Here is a 19,611-nt window from a genome sequence, read left to right on the forward strand (position 1 = left end):
TCTCTCTCTCTCTCTCTCTTGCTCTCTCTTGCTTTCTCTGTCTTTCTCTCCCTGTCTACCTCTTTCTCTACCTCTCTCCTTCTCTCTCGCTTGTTCTTTCTTTCTCTCCCCATCTACTTTTCTTTCTCTCTCCCTCCCTCCCTCCCTCCCTCTCTCTCTTTCTCTCTCCCTCCCTCTCTCTCTCTTTCTCTCTCCCTCCCTCCCTCCCTCTCTCTCTCTTTCTCTCTCCCTCCCTCTCTCTCTCTCTTTCTCTCTCTCTCTCTCCCTCTCTCTCTCTCTCTCTCTCTCTCCCTCTCTCTCTCTTCATCTCGTTTATCTTCATTCCCAGCCTGGCACAAGGCGATGTGCGTAGATGAGAATGCAGAGGAGATCAGCTTTAATTATCCTTGCTTTGCATCAATCAGCAGCCGGTCTCAGCACGCTCTGCTCTCCGGGGCAAATTGCAGCTTAAATTGCAAACGGTCTCCAGTAATTTCAGTCATCAAGCGGGACCGGAGAGCCGCAGACGGCGCTGCTCCGCCATTGGCCGCGTCCCGCTCGGTGCGATGTCACGGAGCGGAGCCTGGCGCTGAGGAAGCGTCTCCGCCTCACGCCCAAACTTAGAGAAATCGGGGCGGAGCGCGGCGTCAGGGCTGCTGGAAGCGCGGGTTTGGGCGGAGTCCAGAACTGCGCGCTGACGCCAGGTGCAGCTGTCGATCACGGCGGGGAGGCCCTGCCAACCACATCATTTCCTCCCGCGCGCGAACCGCTCCGCACCGCCTCCAGCTGCTCTCTCTGCCGTATATGCTTCTTCATGTCTCTCTTTTCCTCTCTCCACTTTTATACACACACCGTGCTTTTTGGCTTTCATAGCATTTTAACACAGTGCACACACACACACACTCTCACACAACACGCGCACACACACACACACACACACACACACACACCTACTCACACAACACACACACACATATACTCACACACACACACTCACACACACACACACACACACACACCTACTCACACAACACACACTCACATATACTCACACACTCACACACTCACACAACACGCACACACACACACACACACACACACACACATATACTCACACACACACACTCACACACTCACACACACACACACACACACACACACACACACACCTACTCACACAACACACACACACATATACTCACACACACACACTCACACACACACACACACACACACACACCTACTCACACAACACACACTCACATATACTCACACACTCACACACTCACACAACACACACACACACACACACAACACACACACACAGCTCTGGAGAAAATTTAAAGACTATATTGACTTTTCAGTTTCACAGTTTTTGGGTATGTGTGTAAAAAATCGAACTTTCATGAAATATTGACCACATTTGATTTTAATTCCAAACAAAAATATTGTCACATTTATTTGCAGTAAATGTAATACTGAAAATACACAGTGTTACACATTGAATAATGCAGAATAAACCCATACATACATTTTATACCCATGAATAAGTAATGAAAATAACAATGTCTTGGGAACGCTTCAGCAATCAATATTTGGCGGAGTAACCTCGCTTTCTTGAAAACAAATATGTTTCTTATGTTTTTCTACTGTACGCTCACTCGCACGTGCATATTAATTTGATTAGCAGTGCTGTCTTTGAATCGCGCAGGCCGTGCTCTCATTTCATGTCTCTGCGGGATGGTCTCCACAGTTTCCCATGCTCACTGTGTTTTCTCTGGTCACCGCCACCCACGCCATTTTGGCTCCAGGGTGCAGAAACAGGCTTTAATAGGCTTCACATGGAGAGGGCATCCATCCCAGCAGCCGTGATTGCCTGCGATCGCCACAGCGCTCAGAAGAAATGGAAATAATAGGCATTTGCAGCAGTAGTAACTTGGGCTGTAAACGTAGCCATTTTGGAAATGTTGTTTTTTTCCTCATCCGTCGCTCTGTGGTCTTCCAGCGTAATTCTACCTGATTTTCCCACACTTTTGGGAGCACTTAGGGAGCTCTTGCGTGGGATTCACAATTCGTTTTTTGCCCATTTGTTTTTCGGTTTTTTTCCTAATTATTTGGCAGCCATATTCCCTCCTACCTGTGCATTAGTCACTGCCACCACTGGGGCCTAGGGGGCAGTGTGCAGAGTCGCCTAGCTGTCTCCAGATCCGGCCTGTGACCCAGCTTTGAACACGCACCCCATACTTAACCCGCCCCCCCTGCACCCACACAGTCTAAATCTCACCACAACACCACCCACCCTAGCAGCAGAAAGGGCCGGCCGGCCTGGCTCTCGGCTTCAGGGCGAGTAAATGTACGGAGATTGAGTCGTTTTAAGCGCAGTCACAGCGGTGAGGGGGACCTCAGACGCACCCTCTCTCCCAGCTCCGACACGCAGACCGCTCGCTGATCGTTTATCTTTTATGGTTCAGCTTATAGGAAGAAAAGGCGTTAGCGGGTATTGTGACTGTCCTCATGGCACTTTTCACAGAAGCTCTGCTCCGCACTGCACTGCACCTGGTGCGCTGTTTAACATTCATGAATAGTTAAAGACGGCGTCTGCCTCCGTTCCTCTCCGAGCGCAAGCTGATGCAGGGAGGAATGAATGAGCCGTGTTCATCGTGAGATTGAATGGCCCCCTCCCTTCAGCCAGGCCAGCTCAGCTCATTATGTTTTGTTTTGATGCAAGGCTTTTTCCAAGGACAACTGCTGTAGTGTTGAGGAGGCCCCTCAAAATGTCCCCGCTTGTTTATGAAATGTCGAAAAAGCCATGTAGAGCTGCTCTTTAAGAGCAGCCTAGAGAAAGTGCGGGAGGATGGGCAATTACTTCATGGTGCCCTCCAGAAAAATCTAGATTCAGTCAATGTGGTAAATGCTGATTGTTTTCAGAGAGAAACCTGAGGTGACTTTCTTTGTTTTTTGACCTACCCTCTGTCCTGTTGCTCTTGTTCTGATTGTGCCAAAATGCTTTACACTGCATATGTCTTAAAATATGTTCTAATAATAGTGATAATAATAGTGATAGTGATAATGATGATAATGGTAATATTCAGTGTTTGGGATAAGCGGAGCCCTGCTCATCCTGCCCCCTCTCCTCTCTGGCTCCAGTGGCTCCCCATCCTGACGGAGTTCCAGAAGAAGGACACGGTTTGGGGCTTTGTGCCTCCCTCCGTGGGCGAGCTCCACGCCCCCATCACCCTGCACCTGGGAGACTACAACCTGGACGGCTTCCCCGACGCCCTGGCCATCCTGCGCAACACCAGCGGCAGGTGAGGCCTCTCCCCCTGCTGCCTGGAGGGGGAAGCTCATTTACTTTACCCTGACAACTGAGGTGTGTCTGGAACGCGACCCACAGCGGGTACTGAGAACGCATCCCCAAGGGCTCCAATGTGGCTGCAGCCACGTTATAAATGTATGTGCAAGAGTATACAAGACGTTAGTTCGATATGGCGAGCACATTCAAGCTCAGGCCCACAGAATTGGTGTGCTTTCATTCATGTCCCGCAGAACAGTAACCTAGTGCCATGCTTTCCTTATTGGCTTTTCCCAGAAGGGTCTAGAGAAAAGTCCAAATTTAAACTGAATGTCCCGCTACCAGTACGGCTGAACTCTCTGTCTTCCTTAGCACCTGAAACCCGTAGACTGAAGCGCAGAGAAAGGTGGACTACACGGTTTCCCTCATTAAGGGTCTCTCGTGACTGATTTTCAGTTTCATTAACTGCTGACGTACTTTGCAGCCGAGGTCAGAAGCGATTGACAAGGCGACCGGAGCTTAACCCAGAGCTTGAAGTCATCTTCATTCTCCATGTGGCTTAAAGCCCTTTTCTTTTAATCACGACTTTCACCCTCGCCCCTCTCGTCCTTAATCAGTGGGATTTGTGAGTGGCGGGTGGGGGTGAGTTTGGGTTCAGGGGTCAGGGGTCAGTGAGTGGAGACCCTACGACCATCTGAGCTGAAGGCCAGATCCCCTGATTGCACAGGGGGCGGATGAAGGGGAGGGAGAGGATGATGACTAGCCTGTGATCTCCTCTTAAAGGAATGGCAGGGTGCAGGCTTTGCCTCTGCACGGCACGCAGATGGCTGGGGCTTACCCAGAACCCCCCAGGTGCATTCCCAGCAGTGTCATCGCCGTCCGCGCGTTTTTCTGAATCAATAAATCAACCCGTGTTCACCTCCGTGGTGATGATGTTAGTCACAACCTTGCTGATACTATCGGCACACGCTCATGCTTCTGTGTGTGTATGTATGTGTCTTGCGTGTATGTATGTATGTATGTATGTATATGTATGCGTGTACATCCGTCTGTCTGTCCATCTGTTTGTCCTGTCTATCTGTCTTATCCTGCATTGGCCACTGCTATCCACAATCTTGTGCAAACATTCAAAGCCTGCTCATCTCTCTGTGATTGTAGGGGGCCAGCTTGTTGTTATTCAGAGGTTGATTTTGGATGAAAATCACATCCCCCCATAAGCGTGCCTGTCACTTATGCTCTCCCTCCCTCTCTCTTTTTGAACTAAAAGACTAGTTCTCAGAGCGGCTCCTAGCACAGAGCAGTGACGGGGGGGGGGGGGGGGGCGTGTGGAAGATAGCAGCTCCATAAATTCCACAAAAGACAGGATAAACAGAGGGAGCGCACGGGGTGATGAATGACGCGGAGGCGTGCGGGCGACGGCTGCCCTCTGCGGAGGTCGCACCGCGTTGGCTGGACCCGCCCGTCTCTCCCGGCTCCCCGCTCCGAGACTGACGTTCGGCTCTCTCTCTCAGACACCTCATCACCTTACAATCTTATGTGTGCTTTTCTGAGGCGGCGGCAAGCGGCCCCCGGGGGCCGAACGCTCCAGCGGGACCGTCCGGCTCCAGGGGCCCTCCCTCCCCCCTCAGCGCTGGGCCCCGTGGATCCTTCCGCGCTTTCCGTGAGGAACGGCAGGGCTTCACGAGAAAAACCTTCGTTTTAGGATACCGTTCCCTCCCGATTCTCCCCCTTCCTCGCCCTCCCTAATCAGCGCAGCAGCCAGGGCTGATGGGAAGGATAACTTCCCGCCGTTTCGGGGCCCCGCTCCACCGCTGCGCCCAGCGTGCGCTCACGCCCGCTCAGGCGACAAACCGATTATTTAAGATTAGTCAAAATGGCCGACCCGGCAACTCGGTCTTTTACCACAGACCGCGCCGGGGCCAGGGAGACGAAGAGAGACGTGATTGTCACATCGACCCCGAGGCAGTGCTCGCAGGGAATCAATTCAGCCAACGCCTTCCTATGTGCTTCTGCAATTTTGGCAATGGAATACAATATTAATGCTGATTTTCCTCCCTTGGCTTTGTATTCCCAGGCATGCTCGTGTCTTTGTCTGACAGCCCAGACGTGAGACGTGTTCCTCCCGTCTGAAGCCGGGCCAGTTACAGCTGAAACGCTGCCGGTCTGTCAGTGCTAATGTCCTGCGGGCTTGTCTAATGAAAGCATTTGTATGAACACACAGAAGAGTTGCCCCCGTCTTATTTGTTTTTATTCATCAGGAATTTTTTTTTAAAAAGCAAAGCGTTAAAAGGACAAGAGATTATTTTTTTCCATCCTTGACTTGAGTGGGATATTTTTGGCATTTGCCTGAATGTCTCGGTGACAAGCAAGCAAAAATATAAAATAAAAAATGTTGTGCTGTGGATGGGGAGGATTGAGGGGGAGTGCAGTAGTTCGGGGAGGGGGGGGGGGGGTGTTCACTTTGACCAGGTCATTACGGGCACAATCCCTGTCCTCTCCAGAGCCTGTGGAATCCTCTGTCCCCTCAGAATGTTCCGGAAAGAACACACACCGGTCTCTCTAATAACCCCGGGCTGGTCCTGCATAGACAGACACAGTCACAGCCCTCAACCAAACTGACAGAATGTCTTTCCCCCACTCCGTCACAATGAATATTTTGAGCAGAAGAGAAGAATTTGCCCTCATGGCAGCAGTTCACAGCTCCTCCTCTTTACTGATGCTGTGGTAGAAAGGGTGAAATCTCACACGAACAGGCCTTTTAAGTGCCGGGTTTTTTTTAAGGCTAAACATTTTTCAAGGCTCATACAGATTACGGCAGACGGAGGAAGGATATATTTTAGAGAGGTGTTTGAAAGCGGTCGTTTACAACGCGGGGCGCCCGGGATTGCGTTCGGTGACATTTCGGAGGAAGGTATTAGCGAGTGTTTCTGAAGTGCCGGGACGAAGGCACATTTTCTTTCTCCTGAAATTGCGTCTCAGATCCTGGGATATGAAGCCCAGCGCCCCCCTCAGATCCTGGGATATGAAGCCCAGCCCCCCCCTCAGATCCTGGGAGATGAAGCCCAGCGCCCCCCTCAGATCCTGGGATATGAAGCCCAGCCCCCCCCTCAGATCCTGGGATATGAAGCCCAGCGCCCCCCCTCAGATCCTGGGATATGAAGCCCACCCCCCCCCTCAGATCCTGGGATATGAAGCCCAGCCCCCCCTCAGATCCTGGGATATGAAGCCCAGCGCCCCCCTCATGAAGCCCAGCGCCCCCCCTTCAGATCCTGGGATATGAAGCCCAGCCCCCCCCCCCCCTCAGATCATGGAGGATATGTGCTCTTCTGCCACAGTGACATTTCTGTGCCCAGAATGCACTCTTGTGCTCTCTTTGAAGCAATCTCCCCCGATCGCCAGGCCCCAGGCGCCTTGTGAAGACCATTTTCCCATTTCAGGTGTATTTTTTCACCTTGGCCTCCACTCTGGGACATCAGCCTGACCCTGCTACGTCCTGCCTGCAGAACAGACAGAATGACCCTGCGGCATTGTGCTGGAGCCCCTGCTCTGGGGTCCACAGATCCAGTGTGTGGGTGTGAGACAGACAGACACAGACACAGACACAGACACAGACAGACAGACAGACAGACAGACAGACAGACAGACAGACAGACAGACAGACAGACAGACAGACAGACAGACAGACAGACAGACAGACAGACAGACAGACAGACAGACAGACAGACAGACAGACAGACAGACAGACAGACAGACAGACAGACAGACAGACAGACAGACAGACAGACAGACCCACCAGTGCTGGTTTCTCGGTTCCATGATTACAGAAACGCATGGTTCCACAAAAACCCTCATCAAAATCATCCTATCTGGGGCAACACTAATCCCAGCAGACTGAGATTCCACCCACAGCAGATAATTAAAATCAAGAGCATACTGACTATGTCACTCTGACCAACACAGATGGGTTTACTTGGAAAAGCTTTCCCCGTGTGTGTTCATGTGGGTATGTGTGTACGTATGTGTACGCGTGCACACGTGTGCGTAACTGCCAGTGTAGGAAGGACATGGCTGACGTGCATCTGGAGGTGGAGCGTGAACAGGAAGGGGAGCTGTCCTCCTGACTCCTGCCATGTCTCTGGGATCACTGATGAAACGGGACGTCCCCTGGCCTCTCTGGCAATCCCGAAATGTCTCCGGCTAATCCTCTTTAAGGGAGGTACGCCCCTCTGGGAGCGCAGGGCTGCCTGTCCTGCCCGTCGCGCTGCCGTGTTGTCAGGAACATACGGCACACATGCGTGTGAGCGCTCCCAGCGCACTTTCTCCCATTTACTGGCGCTCGTGTGGATTAGTTACCTTTTTAAACCCAGGGCCGATAATCTTTCCATCCCCCCAGCCCCTTCAGGAAATAAAGCTCATGTTATTGAGGCTGCCTGTCCTCCGCAGGTCTGAGTTGCAGCACTCTCTGTGCGTTGAGCGGCACAATTAAGCCTGGTGAAATGAAACGCTTGTTTACAGTAACGTGAGCGTCTGTTTGTGTCGCCGTTCAGTAGGGGAGGCGCTCTGATTTTTCATTCCCGGGGTTTGCGTCGGAGCTGGGTCAGCGTTTCCCCGAGACGAGAGAGAGAGAGAGAGAGAGAGAGGGAGCTGGGGCTCAGTGCACGAACATGCTTTGTTTGGGTCTAATAAACGTCCCTCCCCTCAGCTTCACATTGCATTGCATTACATTACGTTACATTATTGGCATTTGGCAGACGCTCTTATCCAGAGCAACGTACAGTTGATTAGACTAAGCAGGAGACAATCCTCCCCTGGAGCAATGCAGGGTTAAGGGCCTTGCTCAAGGGCCCAACGGCTGTGCGGATCTTATCGTGGCTACACCGGGATTAGAACCACCGACCTTGCGCGTCCCAGTCATGTACCCTAACCACTACGGTACAGGCCGCCCTTCACGCACGCGTTTGCGTATGAAGCGTGCTGCCTGGTCCTGGAGGCCTCTCCCGGACCAACGAGGGCCATTAGCGTCTGTCTTTTTCCCGCTCTTTGTAGATGAAAGTCGTCTCTGCCATGAGTGAGATGGGGGCGATGGGAGAGACATTAGTTTTGGGAGCGGGGAAAATTAATTCACATTCTGCATTAACGTGTCGAGGCAGTGGGTGAGAAGCGTTCGTTTATAACTGGGCATGTCATCGCCGTTCACCAGCAGAAACCTTTAAAGACAAAGTTAGGTCCCACTTTATTAATTGACTGAAAAAGCCATATCTGCTCTCCTGAAGGTCGAACACAAATTGGCTGTTGGGGAATGATTCTAACAAAAGAGGGCAGAATGAACTCGATGTTTGGGTTTGACAACAAAGGACAGGGACGACAGTCATAATAATCTTAAGTCTTAATAATTTCATTTAAATAAATTGCACAGAAAAAAAAAGGATAATTTCAAATGCACAAATCCAAAAAATGAAAGTCCGTTGAAGGGAAAAAGCATCGTCGAGATAGCAGTCGTAACTAACGTAGATTAGAGCTTCCTCTTGACTTTTGGAATGAACTTGATCTGTTGGGCTGTCTTAAATTCAGGGAGAGTGTTTACAGTTTCCTGTAAAGGCGCCAGGCTGTTGGAATCTGTGGAGCCAAAATGGAATCTATCCGTACAGGGAGGATCCTGTTTGAGCTGTGAGGGAGGATCCTGTTTGAGCTGTGAGGGAGGAGCCTGTTTGAGCTGTGAGGGAGGAGCCTGTTTGAGCTGTGTGGGAGGAGCCTGTTTGAGCTGTGAGGGAGGAGCCTGTTTGAGCTGTGAGGGAGGAGCCTGTTTGAGCTGTGTGGGAGGAGCCTGTTTGAGCTGTGAGGGAGGAGCCTGTTTGAGCTGTGTGGGAGGAGCCTGTTTGAGCTGTGAGGGAGGAGCCTGTTTGAGCTGTGAGGGAGGAGCCTGTTTGAGCTGTGTGGGAGGAGCCTGTTCGAGCTGTGAGGGAGGAGCCTGTTTGAGCTGTGAGGGAGGAGCCTGTTTGAGCTGTGAGGGAGGAGCCTGTTTGAGCTGTGTGGGAGGAGCCTGTTTGAGCTGTGGGGGAGGAGCCTGTTTGAGCTGTGAGGGAGGAGCCTGTTTGAACTGTGAGGGAGGAGCCTGTTTGAGCTGTGAGGGAGGAGCCTGTTTGAGCTGTGAGGGAGGAGCCTGTTTGTGCTGTGAGGGAGGAGCCTGTTTGTGCTGTGAGGGAGGAGCCTGTTTGAGCTGTGTGGGAGGAGCCTGTTTGAGCTGTGGGGGAGGAGCCTGTTTGAGCTGTGTGGGAGGAGCCTGTTTGAGCTGTGGGGGAGGAGCCTGTTTGAGCTGTGAGGGAGGAGCCTGTTTGAACTGTGAGGGAGGAGCCTGTTTGAGCTGTGAGGGAGGAGCCTGTTTGAGCTGTGTGGGAGGAGCCTGTTTGAGCTGTGAGGGAGGAGCCTGTTTGAGCTGTGAGGGAGGAGCCTGTTTGAGCTGTGAGGGAGGAGCCTGTTTGAGCTGTGAGGGAGGAGCCTGTTTGAGCTGTGAGGGAGGAGCCTGTTTGTGCTGTGAGGGAGGAGCCTGTTTGTGCTGTGAGGGAGGAGCCTGTTTGAGCTGTGTGGGAGGAGCCTGTTTGAGCTGTGAGGGAGGAGCCTGTTTGAGCTGTGTGGGAGGAGCCTGTTTGAGCTGTGGGGGAGGAGCCTGTTTGAGCTGTGAGGGAGGAGCCTGTTTTAGCTGTGAGGGAGGAGCCTGTTTGAGCTGTGTGGGAGGAGCCTGTTTGAGCTGTGAGGGAGGAGCCTGTTTGAGCTGTGTGGGAGGAGCCTGTTTGAGCTGTGGGGGAGGAGCCTGTTTGAGCTGTGAGGGAGGAGCCTGTTTTAGCTGTGAGGGAGGAGCCTGTTTGAGCTGTGAGGGAGGAGCCTGTTTGAGCTGTGAGGGAGGAGCCTGTTTGAGCTGTGAGGGAGGAGCCTGTTTGGGCTGTGAGGGAGGAGCCTGTTTGAGCTGTGAGGGAGGAGCCTGTTTGAGCTGTGAGGGAGCAGCCTGTTTGAGCTGTGGGGGAGGGCAGCTGAACGTGGCAGTGACAGGGTTCTTTGTGTTGGTCAGGCACTTGAGCTGTTGGGGCCCCACCATCAGCAAGCCCTGCACTAATGAGCTTTCACTCGGCTGCTCAGACAAAACACCCATGTACCACTCTCTCCATCTCTCTCTCACACCCACCCGCACATATAGCCCCTCCCTATCTTTGTGAACTAAAAGCACTTATTAACATGGACTCCCACTGATTTTTCTCTCTCTCTGCTGTTACCCCGCTCCCCACAGGCATTTTTAAAGCAGAAAATGACTAAAGTGATTAAGCTGTCACCGGTTGTTACCGCAGACGCAGATCCTGAGTGCGTTCAGCCCCTGTCCCACTGCCCCATGGGCACCGCTCTTCAGCCAATGGGGAGCTCTGAAAACCATTTCTTTAAGTGCTTAAATTCCATCAGCAACATCATATGCCTATCAGCCTGAAAAGGGATTTTAATTTGAGTGAGAATAATTGTGTGTGTGTGTGTGTGTGTGTGTGGGTGTGGGTGTGGGTGTGGGTGTGGGCACGCACATAATATAATATGATTTGATACGTCCCTATTATATCAGTGTGAGAGAGAGAGTGATATGGCCCAATTTTCTTTTAGTTTGTTTAACGTCAGATGGGTGTCATTTCCTCTGCATCTTAAGGCCGCAAAAGCTCCCCCATTTAGTCAGAACTCTTTCTCTCCTTCTGGTCTGTAAGCAGCTGTGGTACCTGCACATGCATACTGCATCCTCATCCGAAATGAGCTCTGTGTCCTCCTGTCTTTTCCGGGATATCTCCCCCGACCCTGACAGCAGCACAAATGCTCAGGTCATCCCAGACCCGTCCACTTTCCTGCCGTTCTGTCTTATTATCGCCACCAATGGGAGTCAGGCTGAACGCTTAGGAGTTGTGTGTTTTTAGATACAGAGCCACTGTTTGCTGTAGGCTGCATTGGGGCGTAGGAGTTGTGTGTGTTTTTAGATACAGAGCCACTGTTTGCTGTAGGCTGCATTGGGGCGTAGGAGTTGTGTGTGTGTTTTTAGATACAGAGCCACTGTTTGCTGTGGGGGTGTAGGAGTTGTGTGTGTTTTTAGATACAGAGCCACTGTTTGCTGTAGGCTGCATTGGGGTGTAGGAGTTGTGTGTGTTTAGATACAGAGCCACTGTTTGCTGTAGGCTGCATTGGGGCGTAGGAGTTGTGTGTGTTTAGATACAGAGCCACTGTTTGCTGTAGGCTGCATTGGGGCGTAGGAGTTGTGTGTGTTTTTAGATACAGAGCCACTGCTTGCTGTAGGCTGCATTGGGGTGTTGGAGTTGGGTGTGTTTTTAGATACAGAGCCACTGTTTGCTGTAGGCTGCATTGGGGCGTAGGAGTTGTGTGTGTTTTTAGATACAGAGCCACTGTTTGCTGTAGGCTGCATTGGGGCGTAGGAGTTGTGTGTGTGTTTTTAGATACAGAGCCACTGTTTGCTGTGGGGGTGTAGGAGTTGTGTGTGTGTTTAGATACAGAGCCACTGCTTGCTGTAGGCTGCATTGGGGCGTAGGAGTTGTGTGTGTGTTTTTAGATACAGAGCCACTGTTTGCTGTGGGGGTGTAGGAGTTGTGTGTGTTTTTAGATACAGAGCCACTGTTTGCTGTAGGCTGCATTGGGGTGTAGGAGTTGTGTGTGTTTTTAGACACAGAGCCACTGTTTGCTGTAGGCTGCATTGGGGCGTAGGAGTTGTATGTGTTTTTAGATACAGAGCCACTGTTTGCTGTAGGCTGCATTGGGGTGTAGGAGTTGTGTGTGTTTTTAGACACAGAGCCACTGTTTGCTGTAGGCTGCATTGGGGCGTAGGAGTTGTATGTGTTTTTAGATACAGAGCCACTGTTTGCTGTAGGCTGCATTGGGGCGTAGGAGTTGTGTGTGTTTTTAGACACAGAGCCACTGTTTGCTGTAGGCTGCATTGGGGCGTAGGAGTTGTGTGTTTTTAGATACAGAGCCACTGTTTGCTGTAGGCTGCATTGGGGCGTAGGAGTTGTGTGTTTTTAGATACAGAGTCACTGTTTGCTGTAGGCTGCATTGGGGTGTAGGAGTTGTGTGTGTTTTTAGACACAGAGCCACTGTTTGCTGTGGGGGTGTAGGAGTTGTGTGTGTGTTTAGATACAGAGCCACTGCTTGCTGTAGGCTGCATTGGGGCGTAGGAGTTGTGTGTGTTTTTAGATACAGAGCCACTGTTTGCTGTAGGCTGCATTGGGGCGTAGGAGTTGTGTGTGTGTTTTTTAGATACAGAGCCACTGTTTGCTGTGGGGGTGTAGGAGTTGTGTGTGTTTTTAGATACAGAGCCACTGTTTGCTGTAGGCTGCATTGGGGCGTAGGAGTTGTGTGTGTTTTTAGATACAGAGCCACTGTTTGCTGTAGGCTGCATTGGGGCGTAGGAGTTGTGTGTGTGTTTTTAGATACAGAGCCACTGTTTGCTGTGGGGGTGTAGGAGTTGTGTGTGTGTTTAGATACAGAGCCACTGCTTGCTGTAGGCTGCATTGGGGCGTAGGAGTTGTGTGTGTGTTTTTAGATACAGAGCCACTGTTTGCTGTGGGGGTGTAGGAGTTGTGTGTGTTTTTAGATACAGAGCCACTGTTTGCTGTAGGCTGCATTGGGGTGTAGGAGTTGTGTGTGTTTTTAGACACAGAGCCACTGTTTGCTGTAGGCTGCATTGGGGCGTAGGAGTTGTATGTGTTTTTAGATACAGAGCCACTGTTTGCTGTAGGCTGCATTGGGGTGTAGGAGTTGTGTGTGTTTTTAGACACAGAGCCACTGTTTGCTGTAGGCTGCATTGGGGCGTAGGAGTTGTATGTGTTTTTAGATACAGAGCCACTGTTTGCTGTAGGCTGCATTGGGGCGTAGGAGTTGTGTGTGTTTTTAGACACAGAGCCACTGTTTGCTGTAGGCTGCATTGGGGCGTAGGAGTTGTGTGTTTTTAGATACAGAGCCACTGTTTGCTGTAGGCTGCATTGGGGCGTAGGAGTTGTGTGTTTTTAGATACAGAGTCACTGTTTGCTGTAGGCTGCATTGGGGTGTAGGAGTTGTGTGTGTTTTTAGACACAGAGCCACTGTTTGCTGTGGGGGTGTAGGAGTTGTGTGTGTGTTTAGATACAGAGCCACTGCTTGCTGTAGGCTGCATTGGGGCGTAGGAGTTGTGTGTGTTTTTAGATACAGAGCCACTGTTTGCTGTAGGCTGCATTGGGGCGTAGGAGTTGTGTGTGTGTTTTTTAGATACAGAGCCACTGTTTGCTGTGGGGGTGTAGGAGTTGTGTGTGTTTTTAGATACAGAGCCACTGTTTGCTGTAGGCTGCATTGGGGTGTAGGAGTTGTGTGTGTTTTTAGACACAGAGCCACTGTTTGCTGTAGGCTGCATTGGGGCGTAGGAGTTGTATGTGTTTTTAGATACAGAGCCACTGTTTGCTGTAGGCTGCATTGGGGTGTAGGAGTTGTGTGTGTTTTTAGACACAGAGCCACTGTTTGCTGTAGGCTGCATTGGGGCGTAGGAGTTGTATGTGTTTTTAGATACAGAGCCACTGTTTGCTCTAGGCTGCATTGGGGCGTAGGAGTTGTGTGTGTTTTTAGATACAGAGCCACTGTTTGCTGTAGGCTGCATTGGGGTGTAGGAGTTGTGTGTGTTTTTAGACACAGAGCCACTGTTTGCTGTAGGCTGCATTGGGGTGTAGGAGTTGTGTGTGTTTTTAGATACAGAGCCACTGTTTGCTGTAGGCTGCATTGGGGTGTAGGAGTTGTGTGTGTTTTTAGATACAGAGCCGTTGTCCAAAGAAGAGAGTTGCAAGACACCACACAGACGCCGAGACACAATAACAAGCAACACTCACTAGGCAGGAGAAAGAGCCGGATTTCTTTTTAAGAAAACGGCCATATTCTGACGGACGGGGCGTGTTTTCTCTCTTTGACTGGTTTAATTGTTTCCTGAGAGACGGTGCGTCCTGAGAGGCAGGGCCCGGGCGCGGCCTGACGTCCGGCGTGTCTGCAGTCCGAGCGGGCGAAGGCCGTGCCGCCAGAGCAGCCGTGCGAACGCAGAGAGGAGCGAGGAGTTCAACAGCCAGAATGTTATTACTGGAAAAAACAACAGAAAAAATGAAAATGTCACATCGGTCACAGCGGGGGACTGCGGAGAGGCAGAGGATGCTGGGAATAAAGTGCCGCTGTGTAGAGCATAAAGTTCAACCAAGATCGACCGCGAGCCACGTTAATTAGCAATAAAACCAGCCAGCTGTCCAGAATGCCTTCTTATAATGCGGGTTCCGTGACGCTGGCGTTTCGTTAGTCTGTTGTGTTTTTGTTGTGTTTTTGCTCCCCACGAGCACCAACGTCCCCCAGGCATTGGCTCAGCACTGTCGTAATCCTGTGAAACCCCGGTCCCCCTGGGGCGGTAAACTGGACCCGCTACGTAGACCTCACTAACTCTGAGGATGGACTGGCCACAGTCTAAATTAAACCTGCATCCACAGTACTGAGCAAACCCCACCTCCCCCCTCACCCTGTCACCTCCTCCTCCCCCTCACCCTGTCACACACACCCCCCTCACCCTCACCCTGTCACACACAGCACCTTCCCCAGTTCAGAGCAAGTGGAGGCTGAAAGCATGAATCTAATGCTAAGCATCAAAGCTAATATTAGCTCTGTCAATGTCACTGATGTAATGAGTTTTTTTTCTTCTTTTTTTTTACGTCCGAGGCAATATGTGATTAGCTATTATTCCCTAAGAGTGTGACCACCAGGCCAGTTCTGACAAGCCCAGTGTGGCAGGGTGGTAGAATCAGCTCCCAGGTAGGGAAAGGTTGGCTTCTCAGTGCCGTTGGGGCCAGATTGTAGCCGGTCTGTTGCTCTACTTTCCTTTTTTCCTCCCGTTTCCTGTGAGACACAGACAAGTCTCCCACGTACCGGACCAGCACACGGCTGGAGGAAGCTCTCAGACCCACACAGACGCATGCGTCCGCTCTCTCAAACTTTCCACAGGGGCAGAGTGTGTCATTGCTTCAGAAGACGTACATTTTTTATTTCTATTTTATTTTTCTATCATCTGTCCTCCGGTCAGAGTGAAGGTGTGTGCGTGCAGTAGGAATATGCTGGAGCTCTGTGTGTTCAGTAAAAGATGTGCCTTTGTGGCTCGCTCTCACAGGCGGAGCAGGGAGTGTGTGTTTTTTAGAGAGCGGGTCAGTAGGCTCACCGGAGAGCCCAATTAGCGGCCCTCAGCCACGGCGGGGCCCTGCGGAGAGGGGGCACCCTGGGCAGGCTTGTCCTTGAGGTCCCTGGACAGCCCGCGTCCTCCGGAGCCACGGGCCCCGTGGTTCAGCGCTCCCGGTCCCAGCGCTCGCTGCCCGGCGGGGGAGTTACCCGGCCAGCGTGCCCTATCACGTGATTGGCTGTCTGCCGCTCCAGCGCCGCCCGCGGTCAATCAGGAGGGGTTTCCCACGGCCCTGTGTTGTGCGTTTATTGTGTGGTTAGAGAGCAGGGTCAGAGAGAGGCCGGGGTGAGGGGCGTGTACGTTCCTTCCCCGTTCCTTCCCCGTTCCTTCCCCGTTCATTCCTCTCATAGTGCAGTTAGTGATGGGCAGGGTCAGCTGGGCTTGTGAATGCCTTTGTGTTGGTCCTCTTTAAAACGCAAAATTTGTGTATTGCTATTTTTTGTCTTGCACAGTTTTCAAAAACAGCATGCTAAGCTAAGTTAGGGTACACATAGCAGGTTTTACAGCATGGGGTTTACAGCATATAGTTTACCTGTACGGGTGTGCGTGCTTGCATGTACAGTATGCGTGTGTGTGTGTTTTTCTGCTGAGTGTCTTTGTCGATGTGCTTGTTTGTGTGTGCTAATGTGTGGGTATGTGCGTGTGTGTGTGCTTCATTGGTCTGTGTGCGTGTGCGTGTGCGTGTGTGTATATCTGTCTGTGTGTGTGTGTTTGTGTGTGTGTGTTGCGTGCTGCATTAGTGTGTGTGTATGTGTGTGTGCGCTGCATTAGTGTGTGTGTGTGCGTGCGCTGCGTTAGTGTGTGTGTGTGTGTACTGCGTTAGTGTATGTGTGTGTGTGTGTGTGTGTGTGTGTGTGTGTGTGTGTGTGCACTGCATTAGTGTGTGTGTGTATGTGTGTATGTGTGTGTGCACTGCATTAGTGTGTGTGTTTGTGTGTGTGTGTGCGTGCTGCATTAGTGTGTGTGTATGTGTGTGTGCGCTGCATTAGTGTGTGTGTATGTGTGTGTGCGCTGCATTAGTGTGTGTGTATGTGTGTGTGCGCTGCATTAGTGTGTGTGTGTGTGTGCGTGTGTGTGTGTGTGTGTGTGTGTGTGTGTATGTGTGTGTGCGCTGCATTAGTGTGTGTGTGTATGTGTGTATGTGTGTGTGCACTGCATTACTGTGTGTGTATGTGTGTGTGCGTGCTGCATTAGTGTGTGTGTATGTGTGTGTGCGCTGCATTAGTGTGTGTGTATGTGTGTGTGCGCTGCATTAGTGTGTGTGTATGTGTGTGTGCGCTGCATTAGTGTGTGTGTGTGTGTGCGTGCGCTGCGTTAGTGTGTGAGTGTGTGTGTGTACTGCGTTAGTGTGTGTGTGTGTGTGTGTGTGTGCATGTATGTGTGTATGTGTGTGCACTGCATTAGTGTGTGTGTGTGTGTGTTCGTGTGCGCACTGAGTTAATGTGTTATCAGTCCTGGTGTAATTTACTGCAGCCATCCGTCAGTAAGCAGAGATGCAGTCATGGCCTTGAGAGCGTGGCTGTGTCCCCCCGCTGAGAGAGAGAGGTTCAGGGCACAGCTCCAGTCCACAGGCAATGAATAACAACTACCCAAACTTCACCTCTCCTCCACAGTGCTCGCCCAGGGGATGCGTTCCCCCACTCAAAAGATGGCCAGTCCCGGTTCTGGCTGGAAGTGGAGCCCCAGTTGATACGGTCCCAACAGAGAATGCCACTAAGAAGTGTGTCGTTATAGAGTTCTGTTCACCGAGTGCTTCCAACTGCTGGAAAGGGACTTTGTTTAAAAGCCTGCACTGGAAGTCGATTCCCCCTTGGCTAGTCCTGTAGGTAATGCACGTATTCGGTTGGCATTACTTTCTGAGCCTCGCCCCAACTGATGTGGGATTAGAATCAATAATGGCTTCGAGGTTATGCACCCAGCAGGGAAGATCATACAATAACAACCCTGGCCAGTGCAACTTTGTGCATAACCTGAGCCAATAAGACCTGGCGTGCTCGAAGCCCTTAAACCCCTGCGAATACAGAACAATGAAGCCGAAGTGCTTTTATTGGGCTTTTCCCTGTTGTGTTGGCTTAATCGCAGCCAATCAAATGACACCACCTCAGATTGGCTGCGATGAAACCGACATCCACAGCCAATTAAAAACAGTGTAATTGAGCTGCATGCAGATGAAGCCGGCATCCCAGCCAATAGAACGAGCCCGGCTGAAATGAGTGTAATTTAGCTGCGTACAGACAAAGCCAACATCTGAGGGAATCAAGCAAACAGCCAGTAGAAGGCAGTGTCGTTCGCCCGCGCTAATGGCTCAGCCTTATTTTCCCCGTTTGTCCCGAAGCTTGACTCGATTTGAGATCATCAACTTTTTTCAGAGTGATAGATTTCCCTGATGATAGATCGGCGAGAAATATGCGCTCTTCTTCTCTCTTTGTTTCCCCACCCACCTCCACGTCTAATTTTTCTCATTTCTGCCTCTATCCGTTTTCTTCTGATCGCTCTCCTCAGAAGGGCCTCCCACCTCTCTGCTGTGGGGGGAGACAGCTGTTGTCTTGATGATTGAAGGAAGTGCTACAGTACGGGGGCGAACTGTGACCACCTTTCTCAGTCAAGTTTGAGGGCAAATGTCTCTCTCTCCCTCTCTCCCTCTCTCTCTCTCTCTCTCTCTCTCTCTCTCCCTCTCTCTCTCCCTCTCCCTCGCTGTCTCATTCTCTCCCTCTCTTTCTGTCTCACTCTCATTCTTGCGCTGTACTGTATCTCTTGCTCTGTCTCTCTCTCTCATTCTTGCGCTGTACTGTATCTCTCTCTCTCTCCCTTTCTCTCCCTCTCCCTCTCTCTCTCTCCCTCTCTTTCTCTGTCTCTCTCTCGTTCTTGCACTGTACTGTATCTCTCACTCTCTCTCTCACTCTCTCTCTCTCACTCTTGTTCTTGCGCTGTCTCTCTGTCTCTTGTTCTTGTGCTGTACTGTATCTCTCACTCTCTCTCTGTCTCTCTCTCTCTCTCTCTCTCACTCTCTCTCTGTCTCTCTCTCTCTCATTCTTGTGCTGTGCTGTATCTCTCTCCGCCCGTCTCCGTTGACCTTGTTGCCGTTAGCCAGCGGCCTCCTCATGTGGCCTCGCTGAGCGTGAGGCCACAGGGAGGAAGGTGGCAAAAGCACAAAGTGAAAAGAAAATCTAGAAAGCCCCCCATGTTCCTCTATTTTTAGAAAGGCCTGGCACGAGATCTGAAGCGTCTTATCAGAAACCGCCGGACGGACGGATAAAAATCAGGTGAAAAAAAAAATCAATCCGGAGGCACGCCGTTTAGATCCAGGGGGTGCCGAACAGGAAGTGGAAATCAAACGGACAGCTCTCTTCCTTTTCCGTGCCACATTTTACCACCCCCACCGAGAGAACAAATTGATTGCTTTCATCTTCTCCGTACTCCGAGTCGCACAACGTATCCAATTACCTTCTTTGTCTCCTTTTGTCATGTGTGTTCTAAAAAGATCTTTGCCATTGATGCATTGCTGCTCCCTTCTTCACCGCCCTCCGTGTTGGGGGTGGAGGGGGAGGGGGGCGTGAGGTTTTCAGTTGGCTTACGAAATCAAACCAAGGGTAAAGTGTTCGGTTGGCCATGCCACGTATTTTTGAACTCGCCATGGTATTGTGTATGCTGGTACATGTGTCCGGTCATCCCCGAAATTAGTCTTTTTCCTCCAAGCAAGCTTGAATTCAAACGGAGTGACCTGTGATAGCTGGGTGTGTGGGGTCTCCTGTACGAGCTGTGTGTGGGGTCTCCTGTACGAGCTGTGTGTGGGGTCTCCTGTAAGAGCAGTGTGTGGGGTCTCCTGTAAGAGCTGTGTGTGGGGTCTCCTGTAAGAGCAGTGTGTGGAGGAGAGGCACCTGTAAGGTGAGGGGCGGCCTGTAGCGTAGTGGTTAGGGTACATGACTGGGACACGCGTCGGTGGTTCTAATCCCGGTGTAGCCACAATAAGATCCGCACAGCCGTTGGGCCCTTGAGCAAGGCCCTTAACCCTACATTGCTTCAGGGGAGGATTGTTTCCTGCTTAGTCTAATCAACTGCACGTCGCTCTGGATAAGAGCGTCTGCCAAAT

The 19,611-nt window shown here is 51.2% G+C and overlaps 1 protein-coding gene across 1 annotated transcript in view; it reads left to right on the forward strand.

The window, feature by feature from the left end:
• The window catches only part of itfg1 (integrin alpha FG-GAP repeat containing 1), a 132,803-nt gene that overhangs the window by 43,785 nt on the left and 69,407 nt on the right, over window positions 1-19,611 (forward strand). The window contains exon 10 of the mRNA XM_061245001.1: window positions 3,127-3,287. Within this exon, the coding sequence (XP_061100985.1) occupies window positions 3,127-3,287 (161 nt within the window). The remainder of the gene's footprint in view (window positions 1-3,126; window positions 3,288-19,611) is intronic.

The sequence above is a fragment of the Conger conger genome, chromosome 6, assembly GCF_963514075.1.
Source record: "Conger conger chromosome 6, fConCon1.1, whole genome shotgun sequence".
Lineage (NCBI taxonomy): Eukaryota > Metazoa > Chordata > Actinopteri > Anguilliformes > Congridae > Conger > Conger conger.